The sequence below is a fragment of the Ranitomeya variabilis genome, chromosome 2 (genome assembly GCF_051348905.1).
Source record: "Ranitomeya variabilis isolate aRanVar5 chromosome 2, aRanVar5.hap1, whole genome shotgun sequence".
NCBI lineage: Eukaryota > Metazoa > Chordata > Amphibia > Anura > Dendrobatidae > Ranitomeya > Ranitomeya variabilis.
In genome coordinates, this window is record NC_135233.1 from 693063926 (window position 1) to 693085139 (window position 21214).

General features: G+C 42.5%; 1 protein-coding gene across 19 annotated transcripts in view; it reads left to right on the forward strand.

Moving 5' to 3' along the window:
* Positions 1 to 21214, forward strand: part of PTPRK (protein tyrosine phosphatase receptor type K) — a 402371-nt gene that overhangs the window by 148673 nt on the left and 232484 nt on the right. For all 19 annotated transcript variants that reach the window (XM_077289403.1, XM_077289389.1, XM_077289390.1 and 16 more), the window contains exons 4-5: positions 10910 to 10991; positions 18862 to 18977. In XM_077289403.1, coding sequence (XP_077145518.1) covers positions 10910 to 10991; positions 18862 to 18977 — 198 coding nt within the window. The remainder of the gene's footprint in view (positions 1 to 10909; positions 10992 to 18861; positions 18978 to 21214) is intronic.

The following is a 21214-nucleotide window of genomic DNA, read 5'->3' on the forward strand; positions in this document are numbered from 1 at the left end:
TACTTGGTTAACGTCATGCTGCCCCAACCCCCCTACTTACAATGTATGAAACTGAAAGTGAAAATGTGTTGCAAATTCTTAGTAGTAAAGCTCCTCCTCTAGACTAGATGTTTACTAGGTGTGCATCTTCCAAGCATCTCACAGCTGCTACTCAGAAGAGGAAGACTGTAAGAAGTATTATCCTTTCAACAAACTTTGCATCAGTTAACTGTGAGTACATGAGGAATAACAGTATTACTGACCACTATATCAGTTGTACGACCTGGCAATAATTTTGTACAATTGTTTTTAGGAAAAACAATTGTCATTTGGATTGTGAATGCAGAATTAAAAACCTGAGAATGTCAAAGAAGCGTCACATTAAATCAGCTGTATTTGAACATTTCACCATCACTCAAGATAGAAAACATTATGTCTGTCAGTGTATGACAAATGATCCAGACGAAAACAAATGCTGTGAAGCCAAGATCAGTGCATATTCAGGCAAAGATAAAAATGCTCCTACCAGAGCTTCTAATCTAAAGAGACATTTACAGCGCTTTCATCCAGAAGTACTGAAAGCAGTGGATGAAAAAGACTGCATCCAAACCAATGAACCAGTGCCCAACTCTTCCAGCCAAACAAAGGAGCAGAGAACTTTGCAGCCATCAGTTGCAAGATATTTTGTCTGTGACAAAGTTGCTGTGACAATAGATACATTTAAAAAACAGATCATAGAGCTTGTTGTAAAGGATAGTGTGCCTATTTCATTATTTTCACAACCAGCTTTTAGGTGTCTGATTGGGGAAATGGCCCGCAAGCTTGGTGTTTCTCTGGAGAGAGAGAGTATTAGAAAATTAGTAATCGAAGAAGCTTTTAAACAAAAGGAAGAACTTAAAAAAACTCTCAAGGGACGCTTTCTGTTTCATAAAATGGATGCCTGCACACGTCACAGAGTGAACTATTTTGCCATCAATGTCCGATTTGTTTGTGACAAAAATGAAATAGTTACCAAGACATTGGCAGTAAAAGACACCAAAGCTCATCACACCAGTGAGTTTCTCCAGGTCTTTGTGGAAAAGGTTCTGCAAGACTATGAACTTAAAAAGAGCAAGTTCTTTCTGTCGTAACTGACAATGCTTCAAATATGATAAGTACTATTAAGCTAATGAATGAGAGTAATGATGGTGACCAGCAGCTAGAAGAACATTCTGGGTCCACAGACATGTTTGAAATAGAGGAACACAGTATTGTAACTGAGGAGCAAACTGAAGTTGCTTCAGATGAACAGCAACATGATAGTTTAGATGATCTTGTTGACTGTGTCAATACGTTCTTTTATTCATCACATGCGCTGTGTTGTGCATACGCTACAGCTGGCTATAAGAGACAGTCTGCAAGAAGGATATGCTGCTGCACTGATTGGCAAGGTGAGAAAATTAGCTACGGTTTCCAGGACTCCTAAAGTTGACTCAGTTTTGAAGAGACGTGCTGGAAAAGGGGCAATTATTGATCAAGCCACACGATGGGGCAGTACTTACTTAATGATTCAGCTCTTGGTAGAACTGAAAACCTTTCTTGTAGACATGGCTAACCCTCAGCTGACGCTAAATGAAGGTCAGTGGAATCAGGTGACTGAGCTGGAAAAATTACTAGAGCACCCATTTACAGTGACTAAAAAATTACAAGCAGAGGACTTAACTCCAGGTATTTAATTAAAGGAGTGGAAGAACCTGATGTTTCGCCTGTCCCAAAGAGGAGGGTTAATTGCAAGTGGCATTGCTACATCAATGAAACGGAGAGAGGAGCTACTATTACAAAATAACATTCTTTTGGCAGCTGTTTATGTAGACCCAATGCATCGGATTCTTCTAGATGATCAACAGCTAACTAAAGGAAAAGAAGCTCTGTTTGAAATAGCAGTAAGGATGAAAGGGTTGCAGAACAGTCAGGAGGAACAAGAAGAATTTGGTCGTCCTGCCACATCTTCACCCTCATCAACTGATGAAGAATTTAATTTCGAAAAATATTTGGATCACAAGGACCATGCAAAGCGTTCCCGCATAGAAGAGTCATCCCCATCAAAGAACACAGCCAGTACAGTTCATCAAAAATAACAGTGCAACAAAGCCATTCCTCTGTATCCTGACATTGTCACAGATGTTGCCCGAGTGGTTACTGCTTTGCCACCAACCCAAGTTAGTGTAGAGAGGTTGTTCTCTGCTCTCAAAATAATTAGATCAGATTTGAGGGCATCCATGAAGGAGGATCTGACAGAGGCAATACTTTTTCTGAGGACTAATCTATAGATTTCATCTTTTTAACTGCATAAGTGTTAATTGCATATTTACTTACAAGAGTTTAGAAAAGTTTATAAAAGTTATTTGCTATATTCTAATTGTATTCTAATAAATATAGTTTTTGCTCTAAGTGGTCTGATTACTTATGATGATGAGAAACTGAATAAGCACGATGTTAATATTTTGCAACAGTAAATTTATTGTTAAGAATTGGCCATTTATGAAGGAGTCGGATAAAATCCAGGAGTTGGAGTCGCAACTGTGGCTTACCGACTCCACAGCCCTGGAATCCACAACGTGGGCACATAGCCTTAAGGTACCGTTACATTAAGCGACGCTGCAGCGATATAGACAACGATGCTGATCGCTGCAGCGTCGCTGTTTCGTCGTTGTGTGGTCGCTGGAGAGCTGTCACACAGACAGCTCTCCAGCGACCAACGATGCCGAAGTCCCCGGGTAACCAGGGTAAACATCGGGTTACTAAGCGCAGGGCCGCGCTTAGTAACCCGATGTTTACCCTGGTTACCAGTGTAAATGTAAAAAAAACCAAACACTACATACTTACAATCTGGTGTCTGTCGCGTTCCCCGGCGTCCGCTTCCCTGCACTGTGTAAGCGCCGGCCGTAAAGCAGACCGGTGACGTCACCGCTGTGCTCTGCTTTACGGCCGGCCGGCGCTGACAGTGCAGGGAAGCGGACGCCGGGGAACGCGACAGACAGCGGAATGTAAGTATGTAGTGTTTTTTTTTTTTTTACATTTACAATGGTAACTAGGGTAAATATCGGGTTACTAAGCGCGGCCCTGTGCTTAGTAACCCGATGTTTACCCTGGTTACCAGTGAAGACATCACCGACTCAGCGATGTCGGCGGGTGATCCAGCGACGAAATAAGGTGCTGGCCTTCTAGCTCCGACCAACGATGTCACAGCAGGATCTTGATCGCTGCTGCATGTCAAACACAACGATATCGCTATCCAGGACGCTGCAACGTCACGGATCGCTGTCGTTATCGTTGTTAAGTTGTTCAGTGTGAAGGTACCTTTAGGGTTAGGGTTTGAATTAGAGTTAGGGTTGGAATCGGGGCTAGGGTTGAAAATAGGGTTAAGATTAGGCTTGTGGTTAGAGTTATGGTTAGGGGTGTGTTGGGGTTAGGGGTGTGTTGGGGTTAGGGGTGTGTTGGGGTTAGGGGTGTGTTGGGGTTAGGGGTGTGTTGGGGTTAGGGGTGTGTTGGGGTTGGGATTAGGGGTGTGTCGGGGTTAGGGTTGGGATTAGGGTTGGGATTAGGGGTGTGTCGGGGTTAGGGTTGGGATTAGGGTTGGGATTAGGATTAGGGTTGGGATGAGGGTTAGGGGTGTGTCGGGGTTAGGGTTGTGATTAGTGTTATGGCTAGAGTTGGGATTGGGGTTAGGGTTGTGTTGGGTTTAGTGTTGGAGTTAGAAATGAGGGGTTTCCACTGTTTGGAGACCCCTGATGTGCCTAAACGCAATATGGCGCCACCATTGATTCCAGCCAAGCTTGCGTTCAAAAAGTCAAATGGTGCTCCCTCCCTTCCGAGCCCCGACGTGTGCCCAAGCAGTGGTTTACCCCCACATATGGGGTATCAGCATACTCAGGACAAACTGGGCAGCAACTATTAGGGTCCAATTTCTCCTGTTACCCTTGTGAAAACAAAAAAATGCTTGCTAAAACATAATTTTTGAGGAAAGAAAAATGATTTTTTATTTTCACGGCTCTGCGTTATAAACTTCTGTGAAGCACTTGGGGGTTCAAAGTGCTCACTGCACATCTAGATAAGTTCCTTGGGGGGTCTAGTTTCCAAAATGGGGTCACTTGTGGGGGGTTTCTACTGTTAAGGCACATCAGGGGCTCTGCAAACGTAACATGATGCCCGCAGATCATTCTTTCAAAGTCTGCATTCCAAAACATCACTACTTCCCTTCTGAGCCCCGACGTGTGCCCAAACAGTGGTTCCCCCCCACATATGGGGTATCAGGACAAACTGGACAACAACTTTTGGGGTCCAATTTCTCCTGTTACTCTTGTGAAAATAAAAAATTGAGGGCTAAAAATTAATTTTTGAGGAAAGAAAAATGAATTTTTATTTTCACGGCTCTGCGTTATAAACTTCTGTGAAGCGCTTGGGGGTTTAAAGTGGTCACCGCACATCTAGATTAGTTCCACGGGGGGTCTAGTTTCCAAAATGGGGTCACATGTAGGGGATCTCCAATGTTTAGGCACACAGGGGCTCTCCAAACGCGACATGGTGTCCGCTAGCGATTGGAGCTAATTTTTCATTCAAAAAGTCAAATTGCGCTCCTTCCCTTCCGAGCCCTGCCGTGTTTCCAAACAGTGTTTTACCCCCACATGTGAGGTATCAGTGTATTCAGGAGAAATTGCCCAACACATTTTAGGATCCATTTTATCCTGTTGCCCATGTGAAAATGAAAAAATTGAGGCTAAAAGAAAGTTTTTGTGAAAAAAAAAGGACTTTTTCATTTTTACGGATCAATTTGTGAAGCACCTGGGGGTTCAAAGTGCTCACTATGCATCTAGATAAGCTCCTTGGGGGGTGTAGTATCCAAAATGGGGTCACTTGTGGGGGAGCTCCAATGTTTAGGCACACAGGGGCTCTCCAAACGCGACATGGTGTCCGCTAAAGATTGGAGCCCTGTCGTGCGCCCAAACAGTGCCCCCCCCCCCCCCCCCCCTGATATGGGGTATCGGCGTACCCAGGACAAATTGTACAATAACTTTTGGGGTCCAGTTTCTCTTTTTACTTTTGGGAAAATAAAAAAATTGTTGCTAAAGATCATTTTTGTGACTAAAAAGTTAAATGTAAATTTTTTCCTTCCATGTTGCTTCTGCTGCTGGGAAACACCTGAAGGGTTAATAAACTTCTTGAATGTGGTTTTGAGCACCTTGAGGGGTGCAGTTTTTAGAATGGTGTCACTTTTGGGTATTTTCAGCCATATAGACCCCTCAAACTGACTTCAAATGTGAGGTGGTCCCTAAAAAAAATGGTTTTGTAAATTTCATTGTAAAAATGAGAAATCGCTGGCCAAATTTTAACTCTTACAACTTCCTAGCAAAAAAAATGTTGTTTCCAAAATTGTGCTGATGTAAAGTAGACATGTGGGAAATGTTATTTATTAGCTTTTTTGTGTCACATAACTCTCTAGTTTAACAGAATAAAAATTCAAAGTTTGAAAATAACGAAATTTTCAAAATTTTTGCCAAATTTCCATTTTTTTCACAATTAAACGCAAAAATTATCGACCTAAATTTACCACTAGCATGAAGCCCAATATGTCACGAAAAAACGATCTCTGAACCGCTAGGATGTGTTGAAGCGTTGCTGAGTTATTACCTCATAAAGGGACACTGGTCAGAATGGCAAAAAACGGCCAGGTCATTAAGGTCAAAATAGGCTGGGTCATGCGGCTGCATGTCTCGTGGCTGTTTGACAGCTGCGCAGGGATTGTCTAACAAACAGGAATCCCTGCATGTGTTGTGGCATTTTGTTTGCATTGTCAAACCGAAGATTTAGTATTTCCTACATTACAACTAATCATTCCACCCTCTTCTAGACACTGTCTCTGCATACTCCATTCTGCTGTCCTGCTCTTCGGATACAAGATCCCTCCCTGGATTGGGAAAGAACCTTGACACCTATGGCCAGATTGTCAATTAATTTCTTACCACATATGATAGCTTGTGTATTTATAGATTTGTGGGATTTTACACTTGTTGAATTATTTTAAAAGCTGTTGATGTATTTTGTTTTACTTATTAAACGTGTAAATTGAGGGCTGACCCCTCTGTGATTGTACTTGTAGGGAATAATTAGCGTATGTAAAATTGAATTTTGTTGTTGCTATATAGTAATTGCCCAGGGTCACATAGGAATTACATGGAGCAAGTCTGGGCCGTGGTCTTCATGAAAAAGTCTACCGTTTCCGCAGTGCCATTCTATATGGCGTTACCTTAATTTATGACAAGTGGAAAACATGCAGGGTTTGTCTTGTCGTATAAATGCTGGATCTTATTTAAAGCTTTATCCATTTTTCTGATTGTTATACACATTAGACTGCTATCTAAACTTTTGATTGAAAAGCCCCAAATTTATAGACCTGTTTATATTATAATTGAAACAGATATGTCCGAGCAACAATTATCACAAAAAATGTGTACGGGGCCCAATAGCCACATAGAAAATATCATAAAGCAACAGAACACTCCTATATGAACGATTAAATGCTGAGAAACATGAAGTCAAGGCAGTCTGTCTATAACATTTACAGAAATGTTATTATTATTATTTCATCATATAAGAAGATTTTTTAAACATCAGTAAAGCTAGATAGTAATATAGAAACATTAAGATTAATGATGGACTCTGGTAAGACGAGTCTAGGGTCAACACGTAGTACGGTAATATAAGATTCGGGGGAATGATGTTCCTAAATCAAAAAGGAAGTTTCTATCCCAGTTTGTAAATATGTGAATATACCTTTAAAAGGTCAAGAGGTCTATATATCAGGAGAAGTGTCAGGACTTTGATCATTATCGTGAAATTCACCTTAATGCATGTTTAATAGACACAAATTAACCTATAAGGGACATGTTTGTAAACTGAATGATTCAGGAATATTTCTTACCGATATGGATCCCTGCGCGACTCCAGACTCGCAGCCCCAACGCGCGTTTCGCGTGGGCTTCCTCAGCCCCCTTATATCACTGTGTGTTCACCCTAGACCCTTCATCGTTAATCTTGATGTTTCTATATTACAATCTATTTTTATTGATTTTTAAAAAATGTTGTTCTATGATGAAGTAATGAAAAGATTTTTGTACGTTTTATAGACATGACTGCCTTGACTCTTTCACAGTATTTAGCTGTTTATATAATAGTCATAACTACTGTCTCCTTTTCACCATCCTTATCAAATTAATCCTCAATAATGCAATTATGTTGCCTACTAGGCACAAACTCTCATCTTGCGGCAAGTATTCCTCATCTTCTAAAGGGGGCTAAAAGGTAAAGTTTCTCTTTGTGGAGAGCAGTAATTTGGTGAATAGAGAAACTTTACAGCTTGGACCCCCTGTCAGTGGCCACTCACCCAGCCAAACCAGTTCTGCTTTTCAGTGATGGGGGCAAACACTACCAAAATGGAAATGCAAATGGAATTTCAGGTTTGGCTTCTCTTCCTAAGTCCTGTGAGAATGCCCTTTTAATGGGTGGCTATTGACTTTTTAGGATTGCGGATCCAATTGGTGGCACTATAGTTTCTGTCTTCTTTTCCTCTGAAGAGGGTACTTGCATATTCAAATTCCCATGGGATCAATGCATCACCTAGAAGTCGCTCTATACCATCTTCACATCTACTCCAACCGGTTGGCAGAACAAGGAACTCTTAGGAATGTGCAAGTGGCTGTGTGCAACCTTGACTGTGGCGCCATTCGTTATCTATGAGGCTGCAAAGCGAGACGCTCTGCCTTTTCTATAGAGAATTAATGGAGTAGCGTTCAGGCATCCTACCAGCTGCTAAATTTTGAAACTGGGATAGAAATTCCCCATTCTTTCTGATCAGTTCAGGTCTCAGCAGTAGGACCCCCCCAATCAATAAGTTATCGCCTAACCTATTGAATTTATTGTGGGTCATTGTCCTTTACTATTGCATAAAGGTGTAATATCCCAATATGTAGTAGGTTTGATAAAATTATTATTAGCAAATTCCTCTAATTCGAAATGTAGCATAGTTCTTCTGATAAGCTGTGGCGCTTACCCCATGTGCAGGGCATTGCAGTAGCTTAGATATCTATGGTTACGACCACTCATATAGTGACAGCTGTTAGTGGTTATAACCATGGATATCTAAGCTACTACAATGCCCTGCACATGGGGTAAGCTGCATAGGTCATCACAAGAACTATACTATCACTGGAGGCATTTTCTAATATTATTATTACACATACTACATATTGGCATAGAATCTTTGAGATGGGAATACCCCTTTAATAATGTTCTGAAGGGCTCACACGAGAGTTGGCATATTTGATGCTTTTTATACCTAATCTATTTGGTCCACCTTGGAATCACATTTTTTTTTTTTAGTGGAAACATATGAAATTGACAGTGTTGTCTTTTTCCAGGAAAAAAATGCTTTTTTTTTTGCTGTAGTACGTAAAGTTATACAGATCTTCGAGTAGGTGTATATCTGTATAAGAGTTGATGTTTTAGAAAGTTGCATGAGGTCCATAACGGATGGGACTGTGGAGGGGGCGAAAGGTGGGTCTGTTAAATACACAGCAGTAAGATATAAGGCGTTCTCAGATTAATAATTATTAATATTCATTGATAAGTGTATTCATTTGAGAGCATCTGAGCACGTCTAGTCGTGGCAGGAAGAATGCAAAATGCGTGCTTGTAGTCATGTGACCTCCGACAATACTGTAGAATTCTGAGACTGCACACTGTATGGATTCAGAAGTTGGTAGCCACCAGATATAATTTATAATGCTATATCTGCAAGTAAATGGCAATTTTACACATGATAGATCCCATGTAATGGCTGTGTGTGATCCACAAAAACACATGAGAATAGGACATACACAAAGTTTAATGGAATGAACATGCAGATTAGTTAGAGACTCATTAACGGTTTTTTCTATTTAGTCTGAGCAACAAAATGTAGGGGCAGAAAGCCTCATTCCAGGAATGTGTCATTTATTAGGGTGTTTGCTGTAGTTTCAATACAAGCACTGATTTATCAGCAGGAGATTATCTCTAAGGGTACCGTCTCACAGTGGCACTTTTGTCGCTACGACGGTACGATCCGTAACGTTCCAGCGATATCCATACGATATCGCTGTGTCTGACACGCTCCTGCGATCAGGGACCCTGCTGAGAATCGTACGTCGTAGCAGATCGTTTGGAACTTTCTTTCGTCGCTGGACCTCCCGCTGTCATCGCTGGATCGGTGTGTGTGACACCGATCCAACGATGCGTTCGCTTGTAACCAGGGTAAACATCGGGTTACTAAGCGCAGGGCCACGCTTAGTAACCCGATGTTTACCCTGGTTACCATCGTAAATGTAAAAATAAACAAACAGTACATACTCACATTCCGGTGTCCGTCAGGTCCCTCGCCGTCTGCTTCCCGCACTGACTGTGACTGCCGGCCAGAAAGCAGGGCACAGCGGTGACATCACCGCTGCGCTCTGCTTTTACTTTCCGGCCGGCACTCAGTCAGTGCGGGAAGTGGACGGCGAGGGACCTGACAGACACCGGAATGTGAGTATGTACTGTTTTTTTTTTTTTTTTTACATTTACGATGGTAACCAGGGTAAACATTGGGTTACTAAGCGTGGCCCTGCGCTTAGTAACCCGATGTTTACCCTGGTTACCCGGGGACTTCGGCATCGTTGGTCGCTGGAGAGCTGTCTGTGTGACAGCTCCCCAGCGACCACACAACGACTTACCAACGATCACGGCCAGGTCGTATCGCTGGTCGTGATGGTTGGTAAATCGTTTAGTGTAACGGTACCCTAAAGCACTTGCAAGCATATCCAGCTAATCTGCTTAACCCCACCCCCACCATCGATGACAGATTGCTGACCTTGTACACAGGAATCTGCCACTCTGGTTGTGGGTGGGGTTATACACAATATAGTATTATAGCACTGCTACATCTACAGCAGAGAAAGCAGGGATTTTATCAAAACTGCACCAACCAGCCCAATAAGTGATACATCACTGGAATCAGGGTTGCTGCCCCTACATCATGCTGCTCTTAGATTACATAACTACAACCTCTCTTTACACGAATGTGTCTGGTTCCATTAAACCCTATGGGTCATTGCGCTGTCGGTTTGTAAAATGCGCAGCAAAAGATGAGAAATGCTAATGTGTGAATGTAGCCTTAAGCCAAGTTCAGACAGCCATTGTAAATCTCTGCCCCTGTCCACATAGCGGATGGTCGCATGAGCAGCCTCCTGTGATTTTTTTAACGAACACTGACCTGTATGTATTTGAGCACTGGGTTCGGGGCAGTCTGTTCCTTACCGGCAGCACACTGAGGAAAAATCCCTTCTTCTGTACGTACGCTTAGAAATCTTGTCTGTTTTGTAAATGGATGTTTCCGACTTCTCTGGTAAAGTGAAGCGTGCGCTTTTCACGTCTTTGCTGATGAGGTTTCATACCGTGCTCCGCATATTTCTATGTCCGCTCGGCCCCAGAATACTTTTATGGCAGATCTACATGCGGAAATAGCTCGCTTCAGGGCCTAAAAGATTGAATGAGGGAAAGAGGGCTGAACCCAAGAAGAAAAATCTCCTCCGATGTCCAAAGCTGGCTGCAGCAGAGCAATATAGCGTAATCACTTCTGCACGCATCCATTTTCCCTGGCTCTTCATTTTCGCCATAGAGGTTGATGACGCTGCCATGTCTGATACTGTGCAGTGCTCTGTACCAGGAATTGGATCTGTTGCTTCATAGATGGCTGCATCTGTAACATTTCACTCCGCTTTTTGGACAGATTTTGCCTGAACTTTAATATTTTAAGTTCTTTCAGTATAAATGAAGACTGCAGTAAACATCTTTTATTTTTTCTTTTCTCGTCTGTTGACAGGTAATCTTTGAAGCTGAAGCTTCGGGCGGGAGAGGGGGATATATTGCCATAGATGACATCCAGGTTTTGAGCTACCCATGTGGTAAGTATGTATATGTATCTGTTTAAAGGCTATGAACACATCTGATGTGTAAACGTGTTTTTTTTCTTATTGCATTTTTTTTAAACTGTTAGGCCATGTTCACACGATCCTTTTTTTGATCCTTTTTTTTCAGGTCCTGATTTGGAAAACCCGCTGTGCAGGGTACAGTACAATGTTACCCTATAGAAAACAAAAACCGCTGTGCCCACTATCCTTTTTTTCTCAGGCAAATCTGCGCGGATTTGCCTGCAGAAAAAAAAGTACCATGTCACTTCTTTCTGCGGATTCAGCTCCTGTTTTCAACAGGCACCAATAGGAAAGTGCTGTTGAAAACCCGCAGAGGAATCTGCAGAAGAAACTGCAGGAAAATCAGCAGTGCAGTTTTGCACTGCGGGTTTTCCAAATCAGGACCTGAAAAAAAAAAGGATCAAAAAAAGGATAAAAAAAAGGATCGTGTGAACATGGCCTAAAAACTAAGTTTCTGTCTTCAATCTTTATTCCTTCATTCATTTTCAGGCTTTCTGATATATAGTTTGCAAACTTTTCCAGGTTTCAGATTTCTCTCTTTTGGGAGTGTCCCTACCTGTAATATAGGCTGGATTTGTTTGTGTGTGTGTTAAAAACAGACATGTAAACAGCCCCATAGACTTTAATGAATATTTATTCTATCTATGAGAAAATAAGGATAGAACTCGTTCAAGACAAATGGACTTTTGAATGAGCCCTAAAATGCAGAGAAGCAAGAAGGCCGAACGGACCAGAAACTGACACATTTGTAACATTTCTACAAAAGCTTTTGGTTAATGGATGTATAGACATTCTGCAGCAGCAACATTTTATAACATTAAAGGAGCACTAGCATAACATTTTTTATCCTCTTAAAAAAAAAAAAAAAATACTCCAAAAAATAAAGGGAACACTAAAATACCACATCCTAGATATCACTGAATGACATGTTCCAGTTGTAAATCTGTATTCATTACATAGTGAAATGCGTTGAGAATACAACATTACAATGATCAATGTAAATCAAAATTAATTTTGAGTATCATTCCAAATCCAGACCTCCTTGGGATATTAAAGGGGAAAATCAAATTACAGGCTGATCGAACTTCAGTGGAAATGCCCCAAAACAAGAGGAAATGATGCACAGTAATGTGTGTGTGGCCTCCACGTGCCTGTGTGACCTCCCTACAATGCCTGGGCATGATCATGATGAGGCGGCGGAGGGTCTCCTGAGACTTGAATTAAAACCTCAGTCAACTCTTGGACAGTCTGTGCTGCAACGTGGCGTTGGTGGATGGAGCGAGACATGATGTCTCAGATGTGCTCGATTGGATTCAGGTCTGGGGAACGGGCGGGCCAGTCCATAACATCAATGCCTTTATCTTGCAGGAACTGCTGACACACTTCAGCCACATGAGGTCTGGCATTGTCCTGCATTAGGAGAAACTCAGGGAAAACTGCACCTGCATATGGTCTCTCACAATGGGTCTGAGGATCTCATCCTGGTACCTAATGGCAGTCGGGTTACCTCTGGCTAGCACATGGAGGCCCGTGCGGACCTCCAAAGAATTGCCTCTGACTGACCCACTGCAAAATTGCTCACGATAGAGGATGTTGCAGGCAGCAGAACGCAAGCACAACACCCACTTGTGTATGTTGCGCCTCATATCACCCTCATGGAGTCTATTTCTGTCAATTTGAGCAGATGCATGCATTTTAGTAGCCTGCTGGAGGTCATTTTCGCAGGGCTCACGTACTATTCCTGCTTGCACAATGGAGGAGGCGGCGGTCCTGCTAATGGGCTGTTGCCATCCTTCAGCCCCTTCCATGTCTACTGGTGTATTAGCCTGTCTCTTGGTATCTGCTCCATGCTCTGGGCACTGTGCTGACAGACACAGCTACCATTCTTGCCAAAGCTTGCATTGATGTGCCATCCTGGATGAGCTGCACTGTGAGATGAGCTGGGATATATCGTTCAGTGATATCTAGGATGTGGTCTTTTAGTGTTCCCTTTATTTGTTTGAACAGTTTATATTGCAATTATGATTTGCACTGTGTACTTACATTCGCTCATTTTGCCTTTTATACCCAGTTAATTTTTCCATTTTCCATTAGGTTTATGACATCACATGATTAAAGGGAACATGTCACCCCCAAAATCGTAGATGAGCTCAGCCCACCGGCATCAGAGGCTTATCTACAGCATTCTGTAATGCTGTAGATAAGCACCCGATGTATCCTGAAAGATGAGAAAAAAAGGTTAGATTATACTCACCCAGGGGCGGTCCTGCTGCGGTCCAGTCCGAGGGGCGTCACGGTCCGGGACCTCCTATCTTCATAGGATGTCCTCTTCTTGTCTTCACGCTGCAGCTCCGGCGCAGGCGTACTTTGTCTGCCCTGTTGAGGGCAGAGCAAAGTACTGCAGTGCGCAGTTGCTGGGCCTCTCTGACCTTTCCCGGCACCTGCGCACTGCAGTACTTTGCTCTTCCCTCAACAGGGCAGATATAGTACGCCTATGCAGGAGCTGCAGCGTGAATACAAGAAGAGGACGTCATCCTATGAAGATAGGAGGTCCCGGACCGGACTGCAGCAGGACCGCCCCTGCGTGAGTATAATCTAACCTCTTTTTCTCATCTTTCAGGATACATCGGGGGCTTATCTACAGCATTCCAGAATGCTGTAGATAAGCCCCTGATGCCGGTGGGCTGAGCTCATCTACGATTTTGGGGGTGACAGGTTCCCTTTAAAACTGACTAGCTGAATCCTTCTAAGCTCTATGTAGAAACAGGAGATCAATTTCCCCTGTTTGACGCATAAGTCATTGCAAAAAATCCCTGACAAGGGAGCAAATGGGTCAAGAGTTAAAGAGGGGAATGATAAACGTAGGGAAAAGAGACTTCTTGTTTGTACATAGAGCAGAGAAGACAGAATAATTAGCTGGGTAGAAAGATAAAATGAGCAATTGTAAATGCACAGTGCTATATAACATGACAATTGCAATATATTAAGCGGATAAAAACTTTGATGGGAGTGCTTTAATTAAAGAAGGACAGAACCTTTCTTTGCTCTTTTTGAGTGCCCTTTCAATTGCATGCAAATTGGTGGGGGTCTTGTTCCCATCATTCCAAACTCTGCCCGAAAGTTCAGATCTCAGATGATGGAAGTAAACACTTTGTATCAAACCACTTCTCTGCTCCTGTCTCGGATCCAGCTGATCTGTTCGCAATTTAAAGGGAACTTGGCTTTTTTTTTTCTTAGTCAATATATTTCTAAAGATTTAGGCACTTATTAAGCCTGTGTCCATCAGTATAATATGCTAGTAGCGATATTTTGTGTTTTTACTTTGATACTTCTTTAAATACAATGACTCAGAAACAATAGCGATTTAAGCCTCTATTGTCTGTTGCTCCGCGTGGAAAATGATGTGCTTTCTACATTAATTACTGACTAATCTCATCTGTGAAAGAAGACCTTAGTAAATGAGTGCTAATCCTTAATTAAAAGAATAAATGCTTTATTTGTGCTGGGTCTTAATTAGTTTGTTTCAGTTGTGGCTACAATACCTTTAAATGAAGATCCAACATGCACTCTTCATATAGCTGGCTCCAGGGAATTTTACCCCTCTCGTTATAAATCTGTTAAGAGTAGACTATGACCAACTATGTTTTGTCAACCCTGCTCCTATATACCAACACGATAATTTTGGGGTGCGCTTAGGCTACGTTCACATTTGCGTTGTGCGCCGCAGCGTCGGCGCCGCAGCGCACAACGCAAACAAAAACGCAGCAAAACGCATGCACAACGCTGCGTTTTGCGCCGCATGCGTCGTTTTTTTCATTGAATTTGGACGCAGCAAAAATGCAACTTGCTGCGTCCTCTGCGCCCCGACGCGGGCGCCGCAGCGAAGCATGCGGCGCAAAACGCAAGTGCGCCGCATGTCCATGCGCCCCCATGTTAAATATAGGGGCGCATGACGCATGCGGCGCCGCTGCGGCGCCCGACGCTGCGGCGCTGGCCGCAAATGTGAACGTAGCCTTACACCGCACGATGCGCACTGTTAAACAACCGCCGATTGGCCACCTGTTTCTACAGGCTGACCAGTCGTCAGATGTGCACTGATCCATGTGTAATGCTTATTTGTTGATGATTGTCAGCCAGTTTGCACTGCGATATCATGAATTTAGGAACGCTTGTTCAAAATCATCCTGCAGTGTAAATGCGCCTGTATTCTGAGTTGACCCCATTTGTTATTTGCAGAGTTATTTGATACTTTGACCATCCAACCCATTGGCATGTTTTGGCCACGCCTGTCAAATTTGTTAGAATAATTCTACGTGGTGACTTGCGCACCTGGCAAACATAGCATTAAGTGAATTTGTTACCAGATTTTTGCTACCTCGTATGAGAGAAACATATTATAGAAAAAAGTGCCATCCCTACATGTAGGTCATAGGAAGCTGAAGAAAATGACACCTTGGTCTCTGTGATCCAATATTTTATTCCAGAATAATTCTTGTTTTTCTTATATGTAAATGAGCTGTTTAGATCTATAGGCCGGACACTGATCTCTATGAGAATCTGCCTCCAGTGATTATTTTAAATGGGAGGGGATATTACAGATGTGATGTGTAATGGCCGCTCTCTGATCTCACTGCAGAGCTGTGTGTGACTATACCTGACATATCTGCAGGTTCCTCTCCGCTTCAGCTTCTATCTCACAGGCAGGCAATAAAGCAGAGCTGTGAGAGCTGCAGCTGCTAACGTGTTTACTATGGCCTCTTTCACACTTCCGTTTTTACAATCCGTCACAATCCGTCAAAATGTTGAAAAGACGGATCCTGTGCAGATTGTAAAAAACTGGTGCACTGGGTCCGTTTTTTTGACGGATCCGTCGAGGCTGTGTGCACACGTTGTGTATGCGTCTTTGCCGCGTTTTTCTGCTGTGAAAACGCATACACAACACAACCCAGGTTAAAAATAATAATAATTAAAAAAAAAATCGTGATATTCTTACCTTCCGGCATCCCCCGCAGCCTTTCTGCTGCCTTCCGGATACTTGCGATGCTGCCGGCAGCTCATGTTCCCAGTAATGCCTTGCGAGCAATAACCTGTGATGAAGTAGCGGTCTCAAGAGACCGCTACGTCATCTGGTCATTTCGCAAGGCATTATTGGGAATGGGAGCTGCTGACAGCATCGCGAGCATCAGGAAGTCTATGGGGGACGCCAGAAACTAAGAATATCACGATTTTTTTTATTTTTTTTAAATTATTTTTAACATTGTATCTTTTTACTATTGATGCTGCATAGGCAGCATCAATAATAAAAAGAGAGAGAGCCTGACGGGAAATTCTTCCACGCATGTTCAGTTTCAAAAGACTGCATCCGTCTCAGGATTCCTGCTTTTCACAGTCAGCGACGGATCCTGCGTCTATAGGCTTCCATTATAGCCAACGACGGGCAGCTCAGGATCCGTCGCTGAGCGATTTTCTGACATACAGAAAAAACGTTCCTCTGTGCATTGTCTCCGCCCGACGGACAGCGATTTTACGATGGATCCAGTGCACGATGGATGAAACGTGAGGCCATCCGTCACAATCCGTCGCTAATACAGAAACATTTGCTGGATCCGTTTTTTTCACAAAAGGACACATTGTGACTGAAAAAGGAAGATAGAAGTGTGAAAGAGTCCTATGAGACAAAGTTTAGTTTACTCCTCTCTGTTAGTTACTTGTCTCGCTCTGATCCTACTTATGGTTATATTTTTACCGTTTTATTGCTTCCTTCTACAATAGTGCGCAATGCAGAGTTGTGATACTTTATTTCACCTGGCAGAATCTGAAACTTTTGTTAGGTTTTTCATGTGACTCTCATGTTTTATACATGCAAGAGATGAATTTTGGGAACAAGCATCCCCAGGAATGCTAGTTTCCAGTTAAACATTACTCAATGAGGATTGTCTCCTAAACTGCATATTCCCCATGTACAGGATAAGTGATAAACGTATGATTGCTGGTGATCCGACCACTAGGACACTTACTGATCAGGACATTTGCTTCATTCATGCAGAATAATTTGTGCTCCTCGTTCTAGAGATTTGTGGGGTTGTCAGCAGTCTGACCCCTAGTGATCATCCATTCATTATCTCTATTATGGTTAGGCGATAAATGTTTGAGCAGTCCCTTTAATGTTTCAAGATTTAAGACCTTTAATTTTCTTTTTCCCTATTTGTTTTACCATGAAGTGGCAACTATTGAAGTACCATTTGTACATGACTATATGCACTCAGTTAGCGATAATTGTATTGATTTCTACCAATTACTAGGACAGGGCAGTATACTAATGAAACCTTTTTAATTACATTCTCTGCTAGGAGACAACAGGATCTCATTTGTTATACATATCATGCACAGTTGGACAAAAAAAACAAAAAACAACGTAATAATTTGTAGTTGCTCTTTTAGTACAACTAAATGGCCATGTACCAACCATCCTATAAAGCCCTTTTGTAATCTTATATTAATAGCTGGCGCATAGCTGTCTGTCTGTCCCACTTTAAGGGGTTGTCCGGTCTAAGAAGAAAATGGTGAATTGTGACCTCGTGTGTTACGTGAATTGGGACGATTCCCCTATATTATTACCTGTACATGTGGGTGATCATGATTTGCATACTTGTGGCCATGAGCGGACTAATGTCTGGTTTAGAATGACAAGTCTGCAGACACTCTGTGTGACTGCAGACTTGTGAGTCTTCTCGGCGCACTGACAAATCCTCGCAGTTCACGGTGCATGCGCTGGCAGGATTCACAAATCTGCAGTCCTGACAACCCCTTTACATTTTTTTCTTTGAACGATGCTGAATGAGACTAGTCAGCACGTGACACCAAGAATACAAATTGTATAATTGTATACATGTGGCCATGTGAATTCCCACAGGCAATAGAAAGGTATTGTCAGGGTTTAAATTGCCCACTGTCATGATTCAGCGCTCTGCAAATGCATAAAATGACTACAAGTTTTTCTTAGGCCAGAAAACTCCTTTACAGCGGCTATCCAAGGCTAGGTTCACATGATGTTTTTGCCATACAATTAGGTGTATACAGTTTTCTGATTTCTGGGAAAAAAATATTTTAAAGGGGTTATCCACTACTAGGACATCCTTTTCTTGAACTAAATGTTTGGTCTTGATAAAATTAAAAAACCTATACTCCTTTCCCATGCCAACACTGTTCGTGCGATGGAATGGTGCCAGCACGGGAGGGGAGTATAGGTTTTATTATTTTATCAGGGCCAAATATTTAGATCAAGAGGGGGTTGTCCTAGTAGTGAAAAACCCCTTTAATAGGATGTATAATCAGTATGATTAGGTGGCCATGGACTTCTATGGTAGTATACTACTTGTCTACTCTGTAAGGAGTACTAAATATATGCTTTATTTATATGGCAAAATGTGATTTAGATTATTGTATTATCTTAATTTCAGACTGTTTTAAAACACAAAACCTTAAAATTGTTTCCAACGTTTTTGAGAAAGCGATATCTGGAGCTGCTGGGATACGATGAGACGCTCCACTATATCTTTAGGCTGGGTTACAAATAAGCTCATGAGATTGGGGTAACACCTAGGGGCGCTTATTCTCCCCTTTAGGGCTTTTGGACACAAGCTTGTGTACGGCGTGTCTATGTAGCCCAAACCACAGCGGAAGGCACGGCTATGAATAAAATAGAAATGACGGAACCATGACATTCCAGAATGTGATTTACATAAATAAAGCGCCTATACTAATGACGCTGTGGTTGGACACCAAGGGAAGGAGATATTCCCAGCTGACTTGTTACATTCCTCCATTGTTTCTTTTGCCACAGATAAATCCCCTCACTTCTTGAGACTGGGAGATGTGGAGGTGAATGCCGGCCAGAATGCTACATTTCAGTGTATTGCCACTGGACGGGACGCCGTAAACAACAAGCTGTGGCTTCAGGTAACAAACTTATTATTTCACGTTTCTGTTCACTTAAAATGTAAATTGTTCATTAGCTAAAGAATCAAATAAGTTGCTAGTTGGTTTTAAGGCATCCTCTTTTATAACTTCCATGGCACAGAAATGCAGATTTGGAAGGGCCTAAAAAAATGTGTCATTTGCGGTTAACATGTACCGTGAGATCTTTGCTCTGGTGTCCAGTCTGGTCCTTCATGACAGCTGGTCTTCACTTCTACACCTGGCATTTTAGCCTACTATGCCCCACGATGTTACTGCACAATGCACAGCATGGAGCCTGGTAAGTGCAGGACATCGGGTCGGGTATACTGGGTACAGAGGTGACGGGCAGCTGCCACCGGAGGACCACACCAGGCAGCGCACTCAAATTGCTCATCTCTAGACTTTGGTGTTTTGCGGTATAACCTCATCTTGTAGAAATATTTTCCATGTGTTTTTCATTTCTGTATTGTTACGTTTAACTGTGAAATAGTTATCCTGTTATTCTATGCCTGTTAGTCTTGCTCCATACTTATATTTTACTAGATGGTGGCCCGATTCTAACGTATCGGGTATTCTAGAATATGTAGGTAGTATATAGCACAGGCTACGTACTATATTGCACAGTGACGTAGTATATAACACAACCGACGTAGTATATAACAGAGCTACGTAGTATGTAACACAGCGTACGAAGTATATAGCAGAGCCACGTAGTATATAACATAGCCATGTAGTATATTGTAGAACCACGTAGTATATTGCACAGCCACGTAGTATATAACAGTCACGTAGGGTATTGCACAACTACGTAGTGTATTGCACAGCTATGTAGTATATTGGTCAGTGACGTAGTATATAGCAGAGCCACGTAGTATATAACATAGCCACATAGTTTATTGTAGAGGCATGTAGTATATTGCACAGCCACATAGTATATAACAGAGCCACGTAGTATTTTGCCCAGTCGACGTAGTATATAACAGACCCGACACAGCCACATAGTATATTGCACAGCTACATAGTATATAACACAGAGCACGTTGTATATTGCGCAGTCACGTTGTATATTGCGCAGTCACGTTGTATATTGCGCAGTCACGTTGTATATTGCGCAGTCACGTTGTATATTGCGCAGTCACGTTGTATATTGCGCAGTCACGTTGTATATTGCGCAGTCACGTTGTATATTGCGCAGTCACGTTGTATATTGCGCAGTCACGTTGTATATTGCGCAGTCACGTTGTATATTGCGCAGTCACGTTGTATATTGCGCAGTCACGTTGTATATTGCGCAGTCACGTTGTATATTGCGCAGTCACGTTGTATATTGCGCAGTCACGTTGTATATTGCGCAGTCACGTTGTATATTGCGCAGTCACGTTGTATATTGCGCAGTCACGTTGTATATTGCGCAGTCACGTTGTATATTGCGCAGTCACGTTGTATATTGCGCAGTCACGTTGTATATTGCGCAGTCACGTTGTATATTGCGCAGTCACGTTGTATATTGCGCAGTCACGTTGTATATTGCGCAGTCACGTTGTATATTGCGCAGTCACGTTGTATATTGCGCAGTCACGTTGTATATTGCGCAGTCACGTTGTATATTGCGCAGTCACGTTGTATATTGCGCAGTCACGTTGTATATTGCGCAGTCACGTTGTATATTGCGCAGTCACGTTGTATATTGCGCAGTCACGTTGTATATTGCGCAGTCACGTTGTATATTGCGCAGTCACGTTGTATATTGCGCAGTCACGTTGTATATTGCGCAGTCACGTTGTATATTGCGCAGTCACGTTGTATATTGCGCAGTCACGTTGTATATTGCGCAGTCACGTTGTATATTGCGCAGTCACGTTGTATATTGCGCAGTCACGTTGTATATTGCGCAGTCACGTTGTATATTGCGCAGTCACGTTGTATATTGCGCAGTCACGTTGTATATTGCGCAGTCACGTTGTATATTGCGCAGTCACGTTGTATATTGCGCAGTCACGTTGTATATTGCGCAGTCACGTTGTATATTGCGCAGTCACGTTGTATATTGCGCAGTCACGTTGTATATTGCGCAGTCACGTTGTATATTGCGCAGTCACGTTGTATATTGCGCAGTCACGTTGTATATTGCGCAGTCACGTTGTATATTGCGCAGTCACGTTGTATATTGCGCAGTCACGTTGTATATTGCGCAGTCACGTTGTATATTGCGCAGTCACGTTGTATATTGCGCAGTC